The 18,222-nt window shown below is 38.9% G+C and overlaps 1 protein-coding gene across 2 annotated transcripts; it reads left to right on the top strand.

Annotated features, from left to right (window-relative positions):
* On the top strand, positions 1–5,616 carry LOC112291329 (external alternative NAD(P)H-ubiquinone oxidoreductase B2, mitochondrial). 2 transcript variants are annotated; one of them, XM_024538563.3, is made up of 5 exons: positions 1–208; positions 2,145–3,473; positions 3,796–4,130; positions 4,557–4,939; positions 5,101–5,616. In XM_024538563.3, exons 2-5 carry the CDS (start codon positions 2,638–2,640, stop codon positions 5,464–5,466), a joined length of 1,920 nt encoding a protein of 639 aa, XP_024394331.1. In that variant the 5' UTR covers positions 1–208; positions 2,145–2,637; the 3' UTR covers positions 5,467–5,616. The 2 variants fall into 2 exon arrangements, with proteins under 2 accessions (XP_024394331.1, XP_090111908.1); XM_090255782.1 differs by having other exon boundaries at positions 22–208; positions 2,069–3,473.
* The last annotated feature ends 12,606 nt before the right edge of the window (positions 5,617–18,222 follow it).

The raw sequence follows: 18,222 nt of genomic DNA, 5'->3' as shown, positions 1-18,222 counted from the left end.
GCCGCAGCTATGGCGAGCGACTGAGCGAGGCGCTTCTTCTTCTTCTTCTTCTTCATCTTCATCTTCGTCATCGTCTCAAAGTCGTGTTCGCATTGCCTTCCGCAGTTTCAGATCCCTCTTCAAAGTAGTACACTCAAGCTATGAGGCAGACCGGAGGATCTCTACTCTGTCTTCGCCGCGCACATTTGTTTCCCGGATAGGAGAACAGGTGAATGTTGATCTGGTTACTGGAGTTTGTGTCTCTCTTGTGCTTGTGGGAGGGTTGAGTGTGTTTGCAATCTGTCCAATCTTAGGTTGAGTTTTGGATTTTAGATCTGCTTGGAGTATCCTTAGTTCTTTTTTGAAAGTTTAAAAAGAATCTCTTCTTCTATTTTTTGTTTTTTTATGACGAGGTTGTTGCAAATTTGAGGTTAGCAGCTGTGCTTCGCGTGAATTTTGGTTTCTTGTTTTTGCACGGTACTTAAATTTTAGATCGCTCTAGGTTGTTCTGGTGTCACTATTTGATTTGAAGAGTACCGGAGTAACAATTTATGGTTTGATCAGCTTTTGTATTGGTATGCTTTCTTGTTGCGCGTTGGTTTAACGAGTATAGCTGCCTTAAGGTTTGAACTGCGCAGCCCTCTGTTTTCTGGTATAGTTTCTGTGGTAGCAGGGTATATAATCTTCTGTAATTAAAGTGGAGTAAGCTTGCCATTGAGTATTTTATTAGTATGTTTTCCTCTTCTCTAGCTCGTAGAAGATCTTGATTCCAGCATTGTAACGTAATGGCACGCATGTAGCTAGTTTATTAGTTGTTCGTCTTAATTTTCCCAGAGAATTCATTCCGGGGAAAAAGTTCGATAATGTTGTAGTAAGTCTTTTGTTGGAGCTCACCTGGGAATGTGTCTGTTCTTTAAAAAAATGTAGCAAAGTGGTAGAATCTAAGAATGTATCCAACTACCTTTAGAAGAAATAAGTCAATAATTCTCGCTAGTTGATGAATGACTAGTAATTGCTACCCGATTTCTAGTTGGAAGATCGTACGGCAGTCTTTATTTGTACGATAGTGGTTGACTACTAGAGAGCCCCCACATGACAGGGCCTCTCCACTTGATGACTATTACATCTGTACTTGCATGACCTAATCAATGCTTCGAGGCGGATGTCAGATGGTTTTTTAGGGGGGCGATCATATGATGTCTTTGCTTTCTAACAAGAGAAGATTCTGTTTTGTGATATGCATTTATCATCAACAATTTGGGCAAGGGCCGATCGATAAGCGAAAATTAATGCATTAAAAATATTGCAGGGGGCTTGGTTTTCCCCATACCGCTCAATGTCGTGTAGTTTTTAAATCTCGGGTTCAACGGCAAGAATTGTAGCATCACTCATGTTGCTGGTATGTGTGGCATGACGTTGTGTGGCTAGTTTAAGCATTGCCTGCTTCTAATTTTTGCTACCATCTCTTCATTCTGAAAAGAGAAATTTCAATATTTTAGTTCATTTGCTTTGGATGATTTCATGGTAAATATAGGTGTAGTAATCGTTTTTGAATACTGCATGTGTTTGGTAATCTAATTTTGCCTCTTGACCTGTGTTTATTTCCGATGACTCGTACCCTACTCAATCTTCAAGAATGTATTTCGGGACGACAGTTTAACCCTGGACTCGACAACTACTTATTTGATTATTTGTTTAATTCCACAAGTTTTAGGACCTTAGGCCGAAATAGGCTCCAATAAGAGCACGTTCTGATGCCCACAGACAGGCTGGAGGCAGCGTCGCACACTTATTTCTCGAAGACTGAGATGTATACATGTTTCAATTATTAAGAAGAGTTACTGTCCAAATTTTATGTATGGTTTGTTAGTACAGTTTAATTCTTATGCCCTAGCCTTTGGTTGCGTTTAAGCTATCCAAGCATTTCTACGTGTGAAAATTTTACATACAATTTTGAAAGCAGCTTCTCCTTAGCTACGATTTATGTCAACATGTGTGGTTGCTCATTTGAACATCTAAATGGTAGAAACTACTGACTTCAGTGTCCTTATTCTATCTAAACATAGGTGTGTCAATTTTATGATGACAGTTTGATAACTTTGTGATGCCTTTTGTCATTCCTCTGCATCGAACTTCATAAATCGCCATCACTTGCGCGATGTAAGTCGCGCCGGGACTAGGAAGAGGGGGAGGAGGTCCGGGACTCGCGACGGGACTAGGAAGTGGGGGAGGAGGTCCGGGACTCGCGACGGGACTAGGAAGTGGGGGAGGAGGTCCGGGACTCGAGCCGGGACTAGGAAGAGGGGGAGGAGGTCCGGGACTCGCGACGGGACTAGGAAGTGGGGGAGGAGGTCCGGGACTCGCGCCGGGACTAGGAAGAGGGGGAGGAGGTCAGTAAGTTGGTGCTGAAATCTGTACTGAACACAATTGTTATGACATTAGGCGGCAGCTGGCGATGCCGGATGGAACAGCGTGGTGAGAAAAGGATTAAAGAAGGCGGACGGTGAGCATATATACCTACCTGGGCTAGCTTATTGTGGCAAATCCATGTGGGATGTGTATTGACCATTCGACCATTGCAAGGGAGAGTTCAAACATCTCTTACAGGGGCGTAATTGTTTAATTAACGCTTCTACATATTAGAGTGCATATATCAAAATGCTTGGGAACAGACTTCTGTGGGCTGTGGCCAGATCCTGCTTGCAAAGACCTACGTATTCTCTTCATAAAATTACTACCCCCCACACATGCAAGGATGTGCTATTCAAGAGAAGGTGTTTCAGCTCGGGTGCTGGAGCAGAATCTTCGTCCCCGTTGCAGAAAGAAGGTCAAAGTGGAGCCCTTTACAGATTTTTGATTTATGGGAAAGAAAAGGTTCACGGAAAGTCTTACCTTCTGGCAATAGCTGCTACTGGTTGTTTGGGAGCTGGTCTTCTTGTCGCGCTTGCTGATGCAGGCCGTGATAGCACCCGTTCGGATTCCGATGAAGCTGTGTCTCCAGAAGGTTCGGGGAAAAAGAAAGTTGTGATTCTCGGCACAGGATGGGGGGGCATCAGTTTTCTTAAAAGCCTAGACGCATCCAAGTATGATGTGCGAGTTGTTTCTCCTCGCAATTATTTTGTATTTACCCCTTTGCTGCCAAGTGTCACATCTGGTACTGTGGAGGCTCGGAGTATCACAGAACCGATTCGAAGGATTATACGGAAAAAAGATGTGAAATTCCATGAAGCTGAGTGCACGAAAATTGACGAGGCGAACAAGAAGGTCATGTGTAGAGATATCTCCGATGTAAAGTGTAAAGGAAAGGAGGATTTCGAGCTCGAATACGACTATTTAGTTGTGGCTGTTGGAGCTACTTCTAATACATTTGGTACAAAGGGTGTTGAGGAATACTGTCATTTTTTGAAAGAGATTGAAGATGCTGAGAAGATACGTGGACGAATTGTTGATTGCTTTGAGACGGCAAGTCTACCACACCTCTCAGACGAGGACAGGTCAGCTTCTTTCCATCTATTACTAGGTTATGTTCTCTTGTTTCTTCCTTGAGCCAAACAACTCTTTCCCTCTTGTCCTCATGGTACTTGAAGGGAGCAGGCTTTTGATCTTAGTTTTTATTTAACTGAAAACCGTCTCTGGTTTCTGTTGAACGGTGAAATGTGCCAACAAAATGCAGTGTTCCAAGAAGCAAACATTGTTTAGCTGCTTTACTCTGGCATCCTTGACGTTGTTGCTTTGTCAACATCGAGGTTGTTCAAATATCCCTTGCTCTTCTTGAACGTTTCCTTTGAAGCTGACCCATTTGAAATGTATTATCAGGCGAAAGCTTCTCAGCTTTGTGATAGTGGGTGGAGGCCCTACAGGAGTAGAATACGCTGCCGAGCTTCACGACCTCATTTATGAAGATCTAACTAGTTTATACCCAGAATTGCAGAAGATCGTCAACATAACCCTTGTTCAATCGGGTGACCATATACTCAACACGTTCGACGGGCGTATAAGTGAATATGCAGAAAAGAAGTTCTCTAGAGAAGGGATTGATGTGAAAATTGGGAGCCGAGTTTTGGGTGTTACTGAAGAAACCATTTCCTTTAAGTCGAAAGCAACCGGCAAGCTTATGGAGATCCCTTATGGCATGATTGTTTGGTCAACAGGTACTACTAGTGTTTGAGATTGGTTTCGAGTTAATAATCTAATTAACCTGGGTTAATATCATTCTGGAAAAAGACATACTAGACAAGCTAGAATGCTGTTATACATTCTGCCTCTTTTCATCATGGGTGAGAATTGTTGGGGTCCAGTGGAGAATAGCTCTTGTAAACACTGTCTTGGATAATCCTGGAGGCAAGTGTTAGAAATTGTTGTGTTTGAATGAAATGTTTCCATGCAAGGTTAATGGGCTTATTTCAGAAGTCTTCCTAAAACTATTGTAATTGGTGCTACTTGCATTTGTGCCTTGTTTTTTTTCCTGCAAGGATGTCTAACTCTAGGTCATTATTTTGACATCCAAATTTTCCCGTTGTTGAAATTGAAGGAGCGTGGGATGTGTGAGTGACTTATCCTTTTTATTTGTATTGCAGGAATTGGCACTCGTCCGGTGATCGCTGACTATATGAAGCAGATTGGGCAAACCGATCGTAGGGTATTAGCTACAGATGAATGGCTTCGAGTAAAAAATACCGACGGAGTCTATGCTCTTGGCGATTGTGCCACAGTTGAACAACGTAAAATTGCTGAGGATATTGCGGACCTATTTAAGTTGGCGGACAAGGATGGTGACGGTTACTTGTCTGTTTCGGAATTTGTTGATACGATGGACAATGTCAGAATGCGCTATCCCCAAATTGATCTTTATATGGAGCGGCAGCATATGGAAGGGGTAGTTGGACTCCTGAATGATGCCTTGAAGAAAGAGAAAAATGTTAAGCTCGATCTTGAACATTTTAGCGAGGCGATCTGTAAGGTTAGTACTTCTCAATCTTGAAATATACATCTTGCTCAGCAGATGGGCACAACTCGAATGTTGAGAGATTTTTTTACTTTGTAAATTTAATTATTTAATAATTTACTTTGATTCCTGGCTTCATCTCTAATGTCGATTTTAATGGTATCTGTAATCTTCAGGTCGACTCTCAGATGAAATCTGGACCAGCCACAGCTCAGGTTGCTGCTCAACAAGGCGAATATCTTGCTCTCTCTTTCAATCATATGGCTATGGGAAGTCCTGATGAGGGCCCCATCCGCGTTAGGGGAGGTGGTCGTCATCGTTACCATCCTTTTCGTTATCGGCATTTAGGCCAATTTGCTCCTTTGGGAGGTGAAACAACTGCAGCTGAACTACCTGGAGATTGGGTTTCCATCGGTCGAAGCACGCAGTGGTTATGGTACTCTGTATATGCCAGCAAACAGGTGAGCTGGCGTACTCGTGCGCTTGTGATATTTGATTGGACCAAGCGATTTGTATTTGGGCGAGATTCTTCTCGGATGTGATACTTCTTCTGTACTTTGGGAAAGGAAATGTAATATGATGGAGTAGAGAATCGGTTAGAGCTATGAAAAAAATTAGCTCAGCTTATCATGGTCTTTACTTTGGATTGAATCGCTCTTGTACTCTCATGAAATCAACTTGCAGTTCGTCTATCACCCAGAGTATCATTTGCAATGACCTGCTTCTATCTAGGATTACTGTTTCTTCATCATGTCATTTGTATTTGCTTGTGTCTGCTATCAGCATTAGTATGGACGCCAAATCGTTTCGTTAGGTTTATAGTTCAATCACCCATATTTTTGAAGACGTAGATGAGTCCATCCTGCAACAGAGAATACGTAACGATGAAGACCTCACACAAGGGTTGCAGAGAACTAAAACCAGTTGTACATACCAAGATTTCAAGCATTACTTCTGCAAACAGCAAGGCAGGGTTTAAGTCGTGATGATCTGAGCAAATTATTATTAATAATATTAGAACGATATTATTAATAATAAGCTTACTCTACATGTCTTTTCTTCTGCCTGCTTGTTCATGGCCTGCAGTAGCTCCCATGCTATTATCCCATACCTTGCAAATGCCTCTGCAAGTAACTGGCATGCAGCATGAGAATGTTGTCTGAAGAATTTTTTCACTTTCAATGTCTTCATGACCTTGTGTTTCAACAATTGACTGCAGGCTTTGTTTCCTGGTGTGTCAAAGTTTGATGATGAGATTTCTGGTTTTTTGTTTTTTGTTTGTGCTGTTACATGTGACTTGGGGAACTGGAAGAGCACAATGGGGGTCATAGCTTCAAAGTGCTAAATCTAGTTGTGTAAAGCCTCAAGAAAATCTAGTTAGTTGTCTGAAACCCAGTAATGCTACCAACAAGAAACAAGGTTTAGACTTTGACCCCATTCTTGCATGCAATTGTTGTACTGTGCAATTCTCTGGTCTCCCATGCCTTTTTCTATTCAGGTCAAATTAGCTTCTCTGACACATTTAACTGATGCATAGCATCTTCTCAGAAGGCCCAAAATGACTGAAGGTTTAGCCAACTACAAGCAATTCGCTATGGAGGCTCTGTGCCTCAAACTCAGCTGAGCCGTGTGGGTACTCTACCTCAGATTTCCTTTTCTGTTTTCTTTAGACCTTTTGGGTCATTAGCATTGATGATAAACCTACAAGTTACTTAGCATGCTGGATGCAGGACTGGGAGCATGTAGGGAGTGACCCAAGCTGTGAAGGAGAGGCAGCCTCCTTTTTCTTTTCTTTTCTTTTTTCTTCTATCTTGACAAAAAAAGATGATAATAATAATAATAATAATAATAATAATCTACACAAGCCCCAGCACCTAATCATTTCAAGTGTAAAGGGAGTGGTGTGAGATTCTGCTAGTAGGTATGCCCCTGCTTCCATCACAATAGTGTGTGAGGGCACGCTCCAAGCTCACACAATAAACATAGGGCAGCCACTCTTATAGCAAAACAAAATAAGTGTGAGAGACTCTGCTAATCATCCCAATCTTTGTCACACCAAAACTCAATGGGTGTAATGTTCTTTTCCTTGAACCCTTTGAAAACCCTAATCTGTGTTGAGGGTGTCTCAAAGAGCTTTTTCAGGAACAGAAATGGGTTGGTCTCCCATGTTCTGCAAGTCAGAGTTTCCAAGCTCCTGGATGCAAAGCAAGTCTGACCTATCTGTATTGACAACCCTCTGCTTGAGGAAATCTCTTCTTTGGGCATCAGTTCATGATTCAAGGAGCTTCAAGGAGGGGGAGTTGTGAGTATGTCAGTTGTGAATTGATTTGATACCTTTGGTCCAATGTATTGCGTGGGTCACCCAAAACAGACATGAAAAAATAAATCCCCTGCAAATATTGGTTCTCTATATACAGTACAGATAAAGAATGTTCCAAAGACACAAAGGTACTTCTTTGGTTGTTTTTATTTTTATTCCTTACTAAGAAAAAAAACAGGGATATTGGAATATTTTTATAGCACCCAGTGTTAATCAAAAGTGGTTGTAGTGAGACTGAATTTATGGCAGAAGAGGTGAGGTTTCATTTCAAGCCATCTGTTCTTTATACCAACATGGGCAGCTGAGAGTGAAGAATGTGGATGTATGGCTCATATTCAGGTGGTGAATGAAAGTGGAGCTTCATTGTGTGGTGGCTGCCCAGTCCCCAAGGTCAACAGCAGGATGCAAGGTGGGAAGAAAAGAAACAAGTAGGCACGGGAATCAAGCCACAAAGCAAGAGATTCTAATGGACAAAGAGGAACAAACATGACCAGAGTCACTTCAATAATTGTTGAGCACTCTTCAATATATCTGCTGTATTTTTATTTTTATTTTCTTGCATATGTTTCATGGGAACAGGCAACCATTCACAACCTCCTTTCGCTGAGGGCCCTATGTTGTGAGAGGGTTCATTCATTTGTTGAAAATGGCTTACTTGAAGGCATGACCAAAAAAAAGAAATTCAACTCTCTGAGACCACAGGTGGGTATACATATGTATACAATTGAGTGAGGAGAAATGCAAAGTTCTCACTGCCAAAAAATCTCACACATATTTGTCAGTTTCTGGGTTACAGCCAAAAGAAAGCAGAATGACCACATGTTACTAGTAATAATTTGCATGTGGAGAGTAGTTAGATCTAAGAGGAGCACTAGGTCCAATATATACAACAAAATTGGCTTTGAACAAAAGAAACATTCCTTCACAAGAGGATGGTTTCAGTGACATACATTTCACAAATCTAGAATGAAAGAAGAGTAAGTCCCAAACAAAACTTCTCATTCACATACATATTTATTACATGGACTGAGGTCTTTCATTCATGCAAATGTGTGCTTCACAAAGCAAACCAACAAGATGAAGAAACATGCCAAATTGATTTACCATCCATTTTCTGCTGTGCATTGATCTGATTACAAGCAAATGTGGGTGGTTGTTTTTTTTATAAAAAAATTTAGCCTGATACAGCTTCATATATTTAATAGTGGAAAACCCTCCTTTGATGTTGGGTGGATTCATTACAAAATCCTCTCTCTTTGCCTCTCTCCAAACCTCCAATAATGGCACCCAATAGGTCTCTCCCCAATAAAAGGCAAAGGCAAAAGGACATCAGTGAATAATGAAAGGAACAATCTATATATACACACATGCTTCCTTCAGTAAGATTTAGAGAGAGAGAAAAGAGAGCCAGAGACAGAGAGAGCAAGCATCCTCTCTTTCTTCGATTAAAGGCCCACCAATATACATGAGGCACATCATTAGCACTCGTGAATGGATCCAAACCAACTATTGTTGGCAATGGGAAGATGCTTTAAAGGGTCAAGAGGGGAAGAAGGCCCATCCCTCCCCTTCATTCATCCATTCTGTTGTTCATCCATTCAAACTTCAGAAAGAAAGGCTTTGTTGTTGTTGTTGTTGATGTTGTTTTGCTTGTGGAGAAGATTCACTCCCCTTCACAATAATTGTACCCCTGAATCATTGCAGGCACCCAAGTGCATCAACAGTCAATCAGAATGTGGGCTTTGTCCTTTAAACCATAAAAAACGTTTTTCAACTGTTTCCATTTTCATTGCCTTTTCCCCAGATGTCTAGATGCTGGAAAATGTTACCTTCTGCGACTATCAATGAAAATGTATTTGAAAAGGTGAGAAAAAGAACAGGATGGAGTTTGGAGTTTGAGTGTGATGCTGGTAGAACTGCTTGAGTTTTTGAAAAAAGAAATGAAAAAAAGGAAAAGAAAGGGATTGGTAGAGGATATGGTACATTTTTGTATGGGTATTAGTTTGTGCATACTTTTTTGTTGGTAACAAACAAACAAAATGGGTCAGTTGTTCATAGAGATGGTTTTATAGAACTGGATTGAGAAATTTATATGGTTTCCTTTTTGTGTTGGCACACATTTTGTTGTACTTTCTACTCTGAGGTGTTTGAACTTTTCATTAAAAATAAAACTGTTGATTACAAATGAATGTTTGGTTTCATATATAATATGGTGATGTAAAAAAGCCTGTTGGCTATGACTGATGCTTGCATTTGAGTTTTTTTTTTTTTTTTTTGGTGATTAACTTGACAAATGTTTTTGAGCATTGCTTGAAAACCATTTATTATGTTTCTTCTTGACATTAATCCAAATAAGTCATTTTGCAATAATTTGTACATTGTACCATTTTCTAACATATAAGAAAAGGCACTTTGTTTGATGAAAGCACACACACACACACATACATAAAACTGTTCTTTAAACTAATGATTCTTATTAACCAACTCATCAAACATTCTATTTCATTCAACTTATGTCCAAACTTGGACTCTAACATTATTAGAAAGAAAAAAGAGAAAGAAAAAGAAAAGCATCAAGATTAGTGTCTCAAGAATCCAATGATAGACATGATAATATTATACAGATTGCAATCAAAATCATTAATTTCTGGAACAAAACAATATATTAATTCAAGCTTAATGGAACAATACATCACAATATTTATATGGGTAACGAACATTCATACCCTGAGGTAATATTGCAAAGCAGTTCAAACCAAAGTATGTAGCAATTCTCTATTCCACACAACCATGCCACAATTCTGCAAAAATCCAAAACTTATTAAAATAGTCATGTTCTAGTTTCTAAGTTTTTAAGACCAATACTAAGTTCGAGGTCATAATTCCGTTGCGAATAAGAAAGAAAACCCTAAGTTCGGTAGCTAAAGCAAACCGTGTGAGCTATGCTACCATTCCTAACAATACCCTAGTTTAGGGTTAGCCATCGCCAATCTAGAGGGTTCCTCTTTTAGGCAAGCTATGGTTAGGACCTAAATTCAGACCCACGAATTGGCTCGTGGGACAGTGGAGGACCAAAGTGGTGACAAAATAATTGAGAAAGTCAGTTCCTTATTAAAGCTGAGCCGAGCAAGATCACATTGTTTCTATTCTTACGAGTACCCATTTCTTTATTTTTGCGAAATCTGTTCTGTGAGCTGGCTTCATCTCTTTTTTTTTTTTTTTATTGAAAATCTAACGGTCGCTACGGCCACTCTACAATTAGGATTTGTGCATGAACACACTCTAGGATTGAACAGTTGAGAGAGGGCTCGTGCAGTAAGAGCACGCACACTTGCAAATTTTTATTGATTGGCACTTTGAGCCAATGGATTCTTTTCCACCTGGCGCGCTTACTTTGAAAATTGCGAGTTACATAATATTTGTAGGGCTATGTTTAACAGTACGTTTATTCTTGAACTATTGTCCAATTCTGGTGCCGGGAAAGATAATCTAGACGATTCATTGGAGGATGTGACTTTTCTTAAGCAGCTGTGGTTGATTGATTACATCTACATCTTATCTTATCCCCTACAAGGTGCTTCAAATTCACTCCAAAAATGGCTCCTCTTTGCTTGGTAGTTTTGGAATCTTCTTTGAGACGATTTAATTTTTTTTTTCACCAATTCGCACCAGATTAGGAAATGACTTTATGAACTACTATATCTTGATATTAGTGTCCCATAATCTCAAACAGTCAGTCTCATATACTGCGCAACTAGTCATCTATATCCTTTTTGTGCTAGTTTGTGATTTTCAATTCACCAAATCTTAATGCGTGCTTGACTTGAATTTGCTAAAAACATATTTATTGGTTTTGATATTCTGAACTAGATGCTAAATATTTGGTGTTATGTCTACAGCCACAATTTTCGGGTGTCGATAATAATAACCATGTATTTATTGAAAAGTAAGAGAGATGGATACAAAGGACACAATGCTCTCAATGTTCAAATTCATTGGGTGATGGGGTTTTGGGCAGGCCTGGAAAAAGGCATTTGCTACCATTGAAGCTCTCATTTTCTCTTAAATGCCCTGGTGGTAGATGGTGTTGTGTAAACTTTGTTTGGGCATGAGTGTCTGGAAATGACTTGAATCTGTGTGGATGCTTGGTCCCCCAAAGTTTGAATGGTTTATGTATTTCAGCCTCCTGAGCAACAAATCATGAAACCTTATTTTTTTTATATATATATATATATATATATTCCTGACTCAGCACCATTCAACACTGCTCTTTTAATACCAGTCCATACTCTGGCTGATACAAAATCTCTCTCTCTCTCCTTTGTGCCAGCCATTTCTTGAGCCGACCATTGTTTTTGGTGCTTGTTTTCCAAGAGACATGACAAAAGGAAAGAGAAGAGGAAAAGGAGCATTCAGATTAGGGTTAGGGTTTGGCCAGGTAGTCTTTGTCTGCTTCCTCTTTGTAGGGTCATCCTTTCAACAGAGTTCCCATCCCATTTTTTATTCATTACATATATATTTTCTATTTCTTTCTTCTTCTTCTTCCTATTTGTCTCATTCTAATCAGTAATCAGTGTGGTTTACTGGTCAATGCCATGACTTTGTTGGTCCAAAGAGACAGAGTATCCAACATCTTGGTATACCCTTAAGGAGTTTTATAATCAATACATATAAACTAACAAACAAACAGAGTGGTGTAACTCAGATATATATTTGATAGAGAAACAATGAATGAACAACTTTTAAATGTAATGCATGTCAATGCCTAGTTAATTCATGTGGTAGCATAGCCAATTACTTTTCAGTGTTGTAGCATAAATGGAATAGTATAAATTGGTTGTCAATAACTGAGGCAAACGTTCATGTATTTGAACTGTCCAATATCTGTCATTAAATCATGTACCTTTTACTTACAAAGCTAAAAACATATATTTAATAAGACATGTAGAAACTGATGTCGATAGGGATCAGACAGTATATATGTGTGTACATATATATATATATATATATCTATATATATATTCCTTGTTCCATTATTATAATTACAATGTTAAATGAATGTTAGCAAACACAAATGTGAGTTTGATTTACATGCCACAGTTCCTGGAAACCATGTAATGTTTCTAATACCAAAAACAAAACAAAACAAAACTAATATAAAACCACCAATTTTTTCAAGAAAAGTTAAAATATACAACTTAAAACAAATTTATAATATAGATTTTTCACTTACCTTACTAATTATGCAGACAATTACACGAGGGGTATTAATAGTGTGTATTAATTCTGCAAAACGCAATCCAAGTCATGGAAATCAGAGGCATAAATTGATAAACTGATTCGATTCTAAGGGGCCATTGACCGGGCCGTGAAGTCCAACTCAGATCCTGAAAGGGGACGTCAGGTCCAGTCAGATCGGCCGACGTGGCAATTGTCCCCGGCCTCCACGTCACAGAGTGACAAGCAGATTCGCTTTCCTGGTCTACAAGGGTCCAGTGTGAACGCCTACCACGAACCCAGTTGCCTTTCAATTCGTGATCCTTCGTCGAAAGGGCCCCGCTTGGCTGACAACATCAGGTGCGAGACCACAAAACCGTTCGCAACCCAGCTGTGAAACCGTCCAACAATTTATCCACGTGACGATTCTTCGCCCGCCCCTGATGGCGGGAATCCGCCTGTCCGTCCAGCTCAGCCTTTTTCCCATGTCTGCCTATTTAAACAAAGCCTCCAAAAACCTTGGGCTTTAAACAGTGAGTCACCTCGTGGAAATCGATTGCAACCGTATTTGTGAATGGCTCGTATTGTGGTTTGTCTGCACGAGATTTTTGATTTATCGTTTTCCATTCAATGAATGAAAGGAAGTCCACATTCGTTACCACAGAGAATAACTCTTGTCATTACCATTCAGGGTACCTTTGTACTTTATTCGAAAGATGAACCAGCGCCTCTATTTTGTGGGCTTTGGTGGGTCACTTTCCCGTTGCTCTTGTCCCATTTGACCTAACACAAAAATAAGGACACTAAAAGGCTAGTATCCAAATTTGTCAGAGCTCTAAAAACTTTCATCCACGGAGAACATGTTTCAACCCTCCTTGGGAATAACGACGTTCATCCAAATCCACCTCAAACAATGCCACCACATGCTCATTCAAAAAGGACTTGGTTCCCCATCCACATGTTCCTCATCCCTCCCCGTCATGTTCCCACACACACATGGCCACCCATGCTCTGTACAGCAACTAAATTATTCCATACAAACAATTATTCCACTAAACAACAATTTCCAAACACTGAATAGTAATTGAAGATGTGGATGTAATTACACAAGGAACTAAGTTTGGGGTTGGGGCAGAATCTGGTTGCAGGCAGGCATGGGTATGTAGGAGCTGATTACAAGTGGAACATGTGGGGGTGGGTGGATGGGTGGGCATGTGTGTGAGACCTGATGCATGCAATCCCTGCGGAACATACAGCCTTGGCTTGGGAACAGGCTTTGGAGGACATTTGGAACTGTCCAGGGCCTCATTGGAAAGTGTCTACATGCTCTCTCTTGCTCTCTCTCTGACTATCCATCCATTTGCAGTAGATGATTTTGTGCCTGAGCTAATACTTCATCCAAACAAATCCCAATCAGTTATATCTGGGAATATAGAAGCTGGCATTCTTACTAAAGTGGAAAGAGAAAGAGACCAAGTCTATTGTGATGGATCCAAGGGCAATAAAGGCATTTGAATTAGAATGAGGATAATTTGTTGGGGTTTGTCACCCTATTTTGGAGTGTTGTCCCATGTTTCTTTTGTATTCTTTAAAACTTGCACAGCTTTGCACAACTCAATGTCAAAAGAACATTTTATAACTTGAAGTGAAAAACAAAACGAAACACAACATATATATATATATATATATATATATATATTCTTTTTCTTTTCCTTCTTTCTTATTTTGTCATGCTGGCTTTATGACACGGTGTCCAGAGACATTAAATGTGATGATGTCAAGTATTGTCTTTGATTTTAGAGAGGAGCTTTTGATTTGTAGAATTGGCACAGATGGAATAATGGCATGAAACATCTGTGGTTCTGTTCTGGGCAAAACAGTGGGTTGAAAAGTTGAGGGGTATTTGAATTTTGTTTTAATCCTGTTGAAAGAGTGTCCACTCTCAAGACTTCAATTCATACAGCTGGCAAATGGGTCAACCGTGATGGGCAGGAGGAAAATAATGATTTATCATTTATGAGAATTTTACTAAAAAAATGAAGGCTTTAATTTGGTAATTAGGCTTCTTTATTTAAGCGCTCTTCCCATAATCAAAAGTGTATACCAAAAAAAAAAAAAAAAAAAAAAAAAAACACAATTCAACTTCAATTCTAGTGTGTATTGAATGTTATTTTTCAAAAATGTAGTAAAACATGCTTGCCAACTTCCTTGGATGTAAAACAAACTTACAAAGTACATAAAAATTGCACATGATATACTTGGATGTCCACCATTGAATAGCCATAATAAAAGACACAGTGCCACAAGTTAATAAGAGCTAATAGTTTGGCAAAGAATAAGGAAAACAGTGAGTATTGAATTTGTATTCCTACTTAATACCACAAAAATTTTGCACTCCTTAATGCTCTGTGTATGTGTAAATATATAATACTGCAAATGTGCAAAGAACTGATGATCAGATCAATTAAGTATTAACGAAGCCCTTTTTCAACTATTAATTCTGAATTACATTTTTTTTTTTTTACAATCAAAATACATGTTTTAAATTTACACATATGTATAAAAATATGTATATATATATATATATATATATATACACACACACACACTCCAGTGGCATCAGCACAATGTAATAATTGTACACATAAATAAATAAATAAAAAGACAATAACCAAAACAAACAAACAATAAAATTTCATTGTGTTTAGTTAACTGTGTTCAAAAGTAGAGAAAATTGTTGAGAGATAATATGGAGTGGACCTTTTATTTATTTATTTATTTATACTTTTATCTTATCTTTTCACATATTGAAATATTTCTTTAGTTGATTTATGGTAGTGAATTGCACACCTTTGTAATGATGTACAGATGATGCTTTTAACAAGACAAATATATTCTATTTACTTGTGCCTACTTTCTAATCTTTGGAAATGTCCAAACTCCAAATCATGCATCGTGATTGTTTCAAAAAATAAAAAATGATTAAAATATATGTTTACATGTAAAACTATGTCAAAAGTTATTTTGCGTTGAACAAAAAGAAATAATATTCAATGATCTAAGAAGACATAGAGAAATTATAACCTTGTTTTTGAAAAGCTTCCAAATCAATTTAATAACTTTGTGCAAATGGAACAAGTTAAAATCATGCAATAGAATGTTTTCATTAGTGAGTTGCTATGCACATGCTTTGCATATGCTGGTTGGTACTCTTGAGAGGCACAAAGGATTTTTATTTTTTTATTTTTATTTTTATATTTCTTTTCATTCTTTCTTTAAATGTCTACTTCCTTGTAAGTCAACATGCACTGCTTTTCATAAAGAGGAAATTGAATCTTCCAGTTGTTTTCTGAGGCTTTAAGTGGACGGAAACCATTGTGTTCCCACTGTTTTATGCTGAGCTTGGTCAAGGGCTTGTAATTCCATGCATGAAGTCCACTAATTGTTGTCTTTAGACTTAAAGACCTTGAAGTCGGTCATCTCCAACACAAAGTCTAGACTTTCTATTTATTTATGTGGATGTGTATATACATATACACACACACACACACACATATATATATATATATATATATAATAATAATAATAGTAATACGCAGTGTATTCCTTCAGAGGAGGCAAAGGACAAAGAGGACAAAAAGAATAAATATTCAAAAATCATGGTATTAACAGGTGAGAGAATAAAGTTAGTATACAAAAAGAAGTCAATGATGTATTATTTATTCTTGTTCATTTTTTCAGATATTTCTACGCACATATCTATATATATATATATATACATATATGCGTCTGTGTGTTAAGATATTTTTTTTCTCAAGCAAGTTTTTATTTTATTTTATTTTTTTCATTAAAGATTGAAATGATGGGTTACATAAATTCCAACATATTGGTCTGATATTTGTTACTACATGGTAATACATTATTGTAGGTATTTATTTTATTGTATTTTTCATTTTATGTGTGTTTTTTTCAATAAAAATTAATATCTTGATCAAAGTTATGCATTCTTTGAGTGGAAGAATTTTATGTCAGATCTAAGTTTTCGAATTGGGTTCATGATTGGAATGATACAGTGATTAATGTGATATTCATTCTTTCACACACTGTATATGCATTATTTTCAATTATTTTTGAAATTCATGCATTACAGTTAGTAAATAAAAATAAAAAAAAACTTTTAAATTTTTTAACTAATTGTACATGTAACTAAATCTACACGTTTTTTTTTAATCAATGAAATATGCTCTAATGAGTCATGTCTGTATTAAATTAATAAAAATACTACATGTGTTATTGGTTCATTTTGGTCTAGCTATTACCACCATCATCACCATCCTTATTCTTCTTGTTTCAAACTTTCATATACTTGAAATGCTCGTATATTGTTCCACAATTTTGTTTGTTTGTTTGTTTGTTTGTTTGTTGTTTTCCTTGTGAATTTCATGGCATGGTTCAGAGAGCAATAATTCAGAATAAAATGATTACCTCAAGTAAAGTACCATACCTATTTAGTCTTTCTGAACTCTATTACGACTATATGAAAGAAAAATACACAAATAAAAACACACATACTTTTTTATTATTTTTTATTATTTTTTTTGCACTCTCATATTCATACGTTCCTCCTCACACATTAAAGTAAGGATCAGCTCAAACCCCTAGTATCCAAACAATAACCTACAAGATTCCACACACATTGAGAATACCAAGAAACACCAAAACAAAACCTGGGGATGTAAAGAATTTGAACACACATGAGAGACCAGAACAAGTCCTGGAATGAGGTGGGTCCAAGAGGCAGTATCAGAACGGAAGGGCACTATCAGAACAGAAGCGAGCAAGCAAGCAAGCAAGCAAGCAAGCAAACTAGCGAAGAGGCCATGGAAAGCAGAAGAAGACATTGAAATGCTAGTTTTGTTGTTGTTGTTGTTGTTGTTGTTGCATCTGGTCCGATGGCAATGGGCTGAAGCTGTGGATGCCCATCACGTGTGAGGTCTGCGATTAGGAGGGTGGGAATTACACCACCATGCTGCGAGACGATGGCAGGCAAGGGAGCAGAATGAGGCTGGAATGGGGCTTTCACTGGCACCACTGCAGAACTGGACTGTGCAACGCCGTGACAAGTCGCTCGAATGGCCTTTGCAGAAGGGGCGTCGAAGACCGGGATCCTGAAGGCGCAGACCAGGTTTGCATTCGGGAGGAATCGCATCGCATCTCAACTCCTCACATCGCATTCCAACACACCCCCCCGCGGGAGGTGCGCATAGGGGCTCGTGGTGGGGGCCAGGATATAATGGGTCCCACCTTCGTCGGCGGTCGGTTGCGCAGGGGTTGATTGCCGCAGAGGCGGTGTGCAAATAGGGAAGGGAGTAAGGAGCAAAGTTACGAGGTGTTGAAAGAGCTGAGCAACGGGAATGATTGGATCATAATCCTGGGCAGTTACCACGCAGTGGGGGCGGTTTTGGCCGCCGCACCCATGCAATTCCTCTGATCACCTGCTTTGGGTTCCGCTGCCCCTGGGAAATCGGACGCAAATCCAAATAATGCAGCCCCCGCAGCGCCAGGTCAGGCAAGGCCAGGCCAGGCTAGACCTCGCCAGGCAAGCCGCATTATGAGTGGGGCCGGGTAGCGCCTGTCGTCTCTCCGTCCGTCGATCATCCCTCGTCACCCCCCCTCCCCCCCCTCGCTTTGCTAGCCTTGCATGAATGATTCACGCGTATAATTATATGAGCTCCAGCCTCACCGCTCATTCACCGTGGGC

This window comes from Physcomitrium patens, chromosome 14 (genome assembly GCF_059467195.1).
Source record: "Physcomitrium patens ecotype Gransden chromosome 14, ASM5946719v1, whole genome shotgun sequence".
NCBI lineage: Eukaryota > Viridiplantae > Streptophyta > Bryopsida > Funariales > Funariaceae > Physcomitrium > Physcomitrium patens.
The sequence above is the reverse complement of the archived record's forward strand: the minus strand, read 5'-3'. Positions and strand labels throughout refer to the sequence as shown.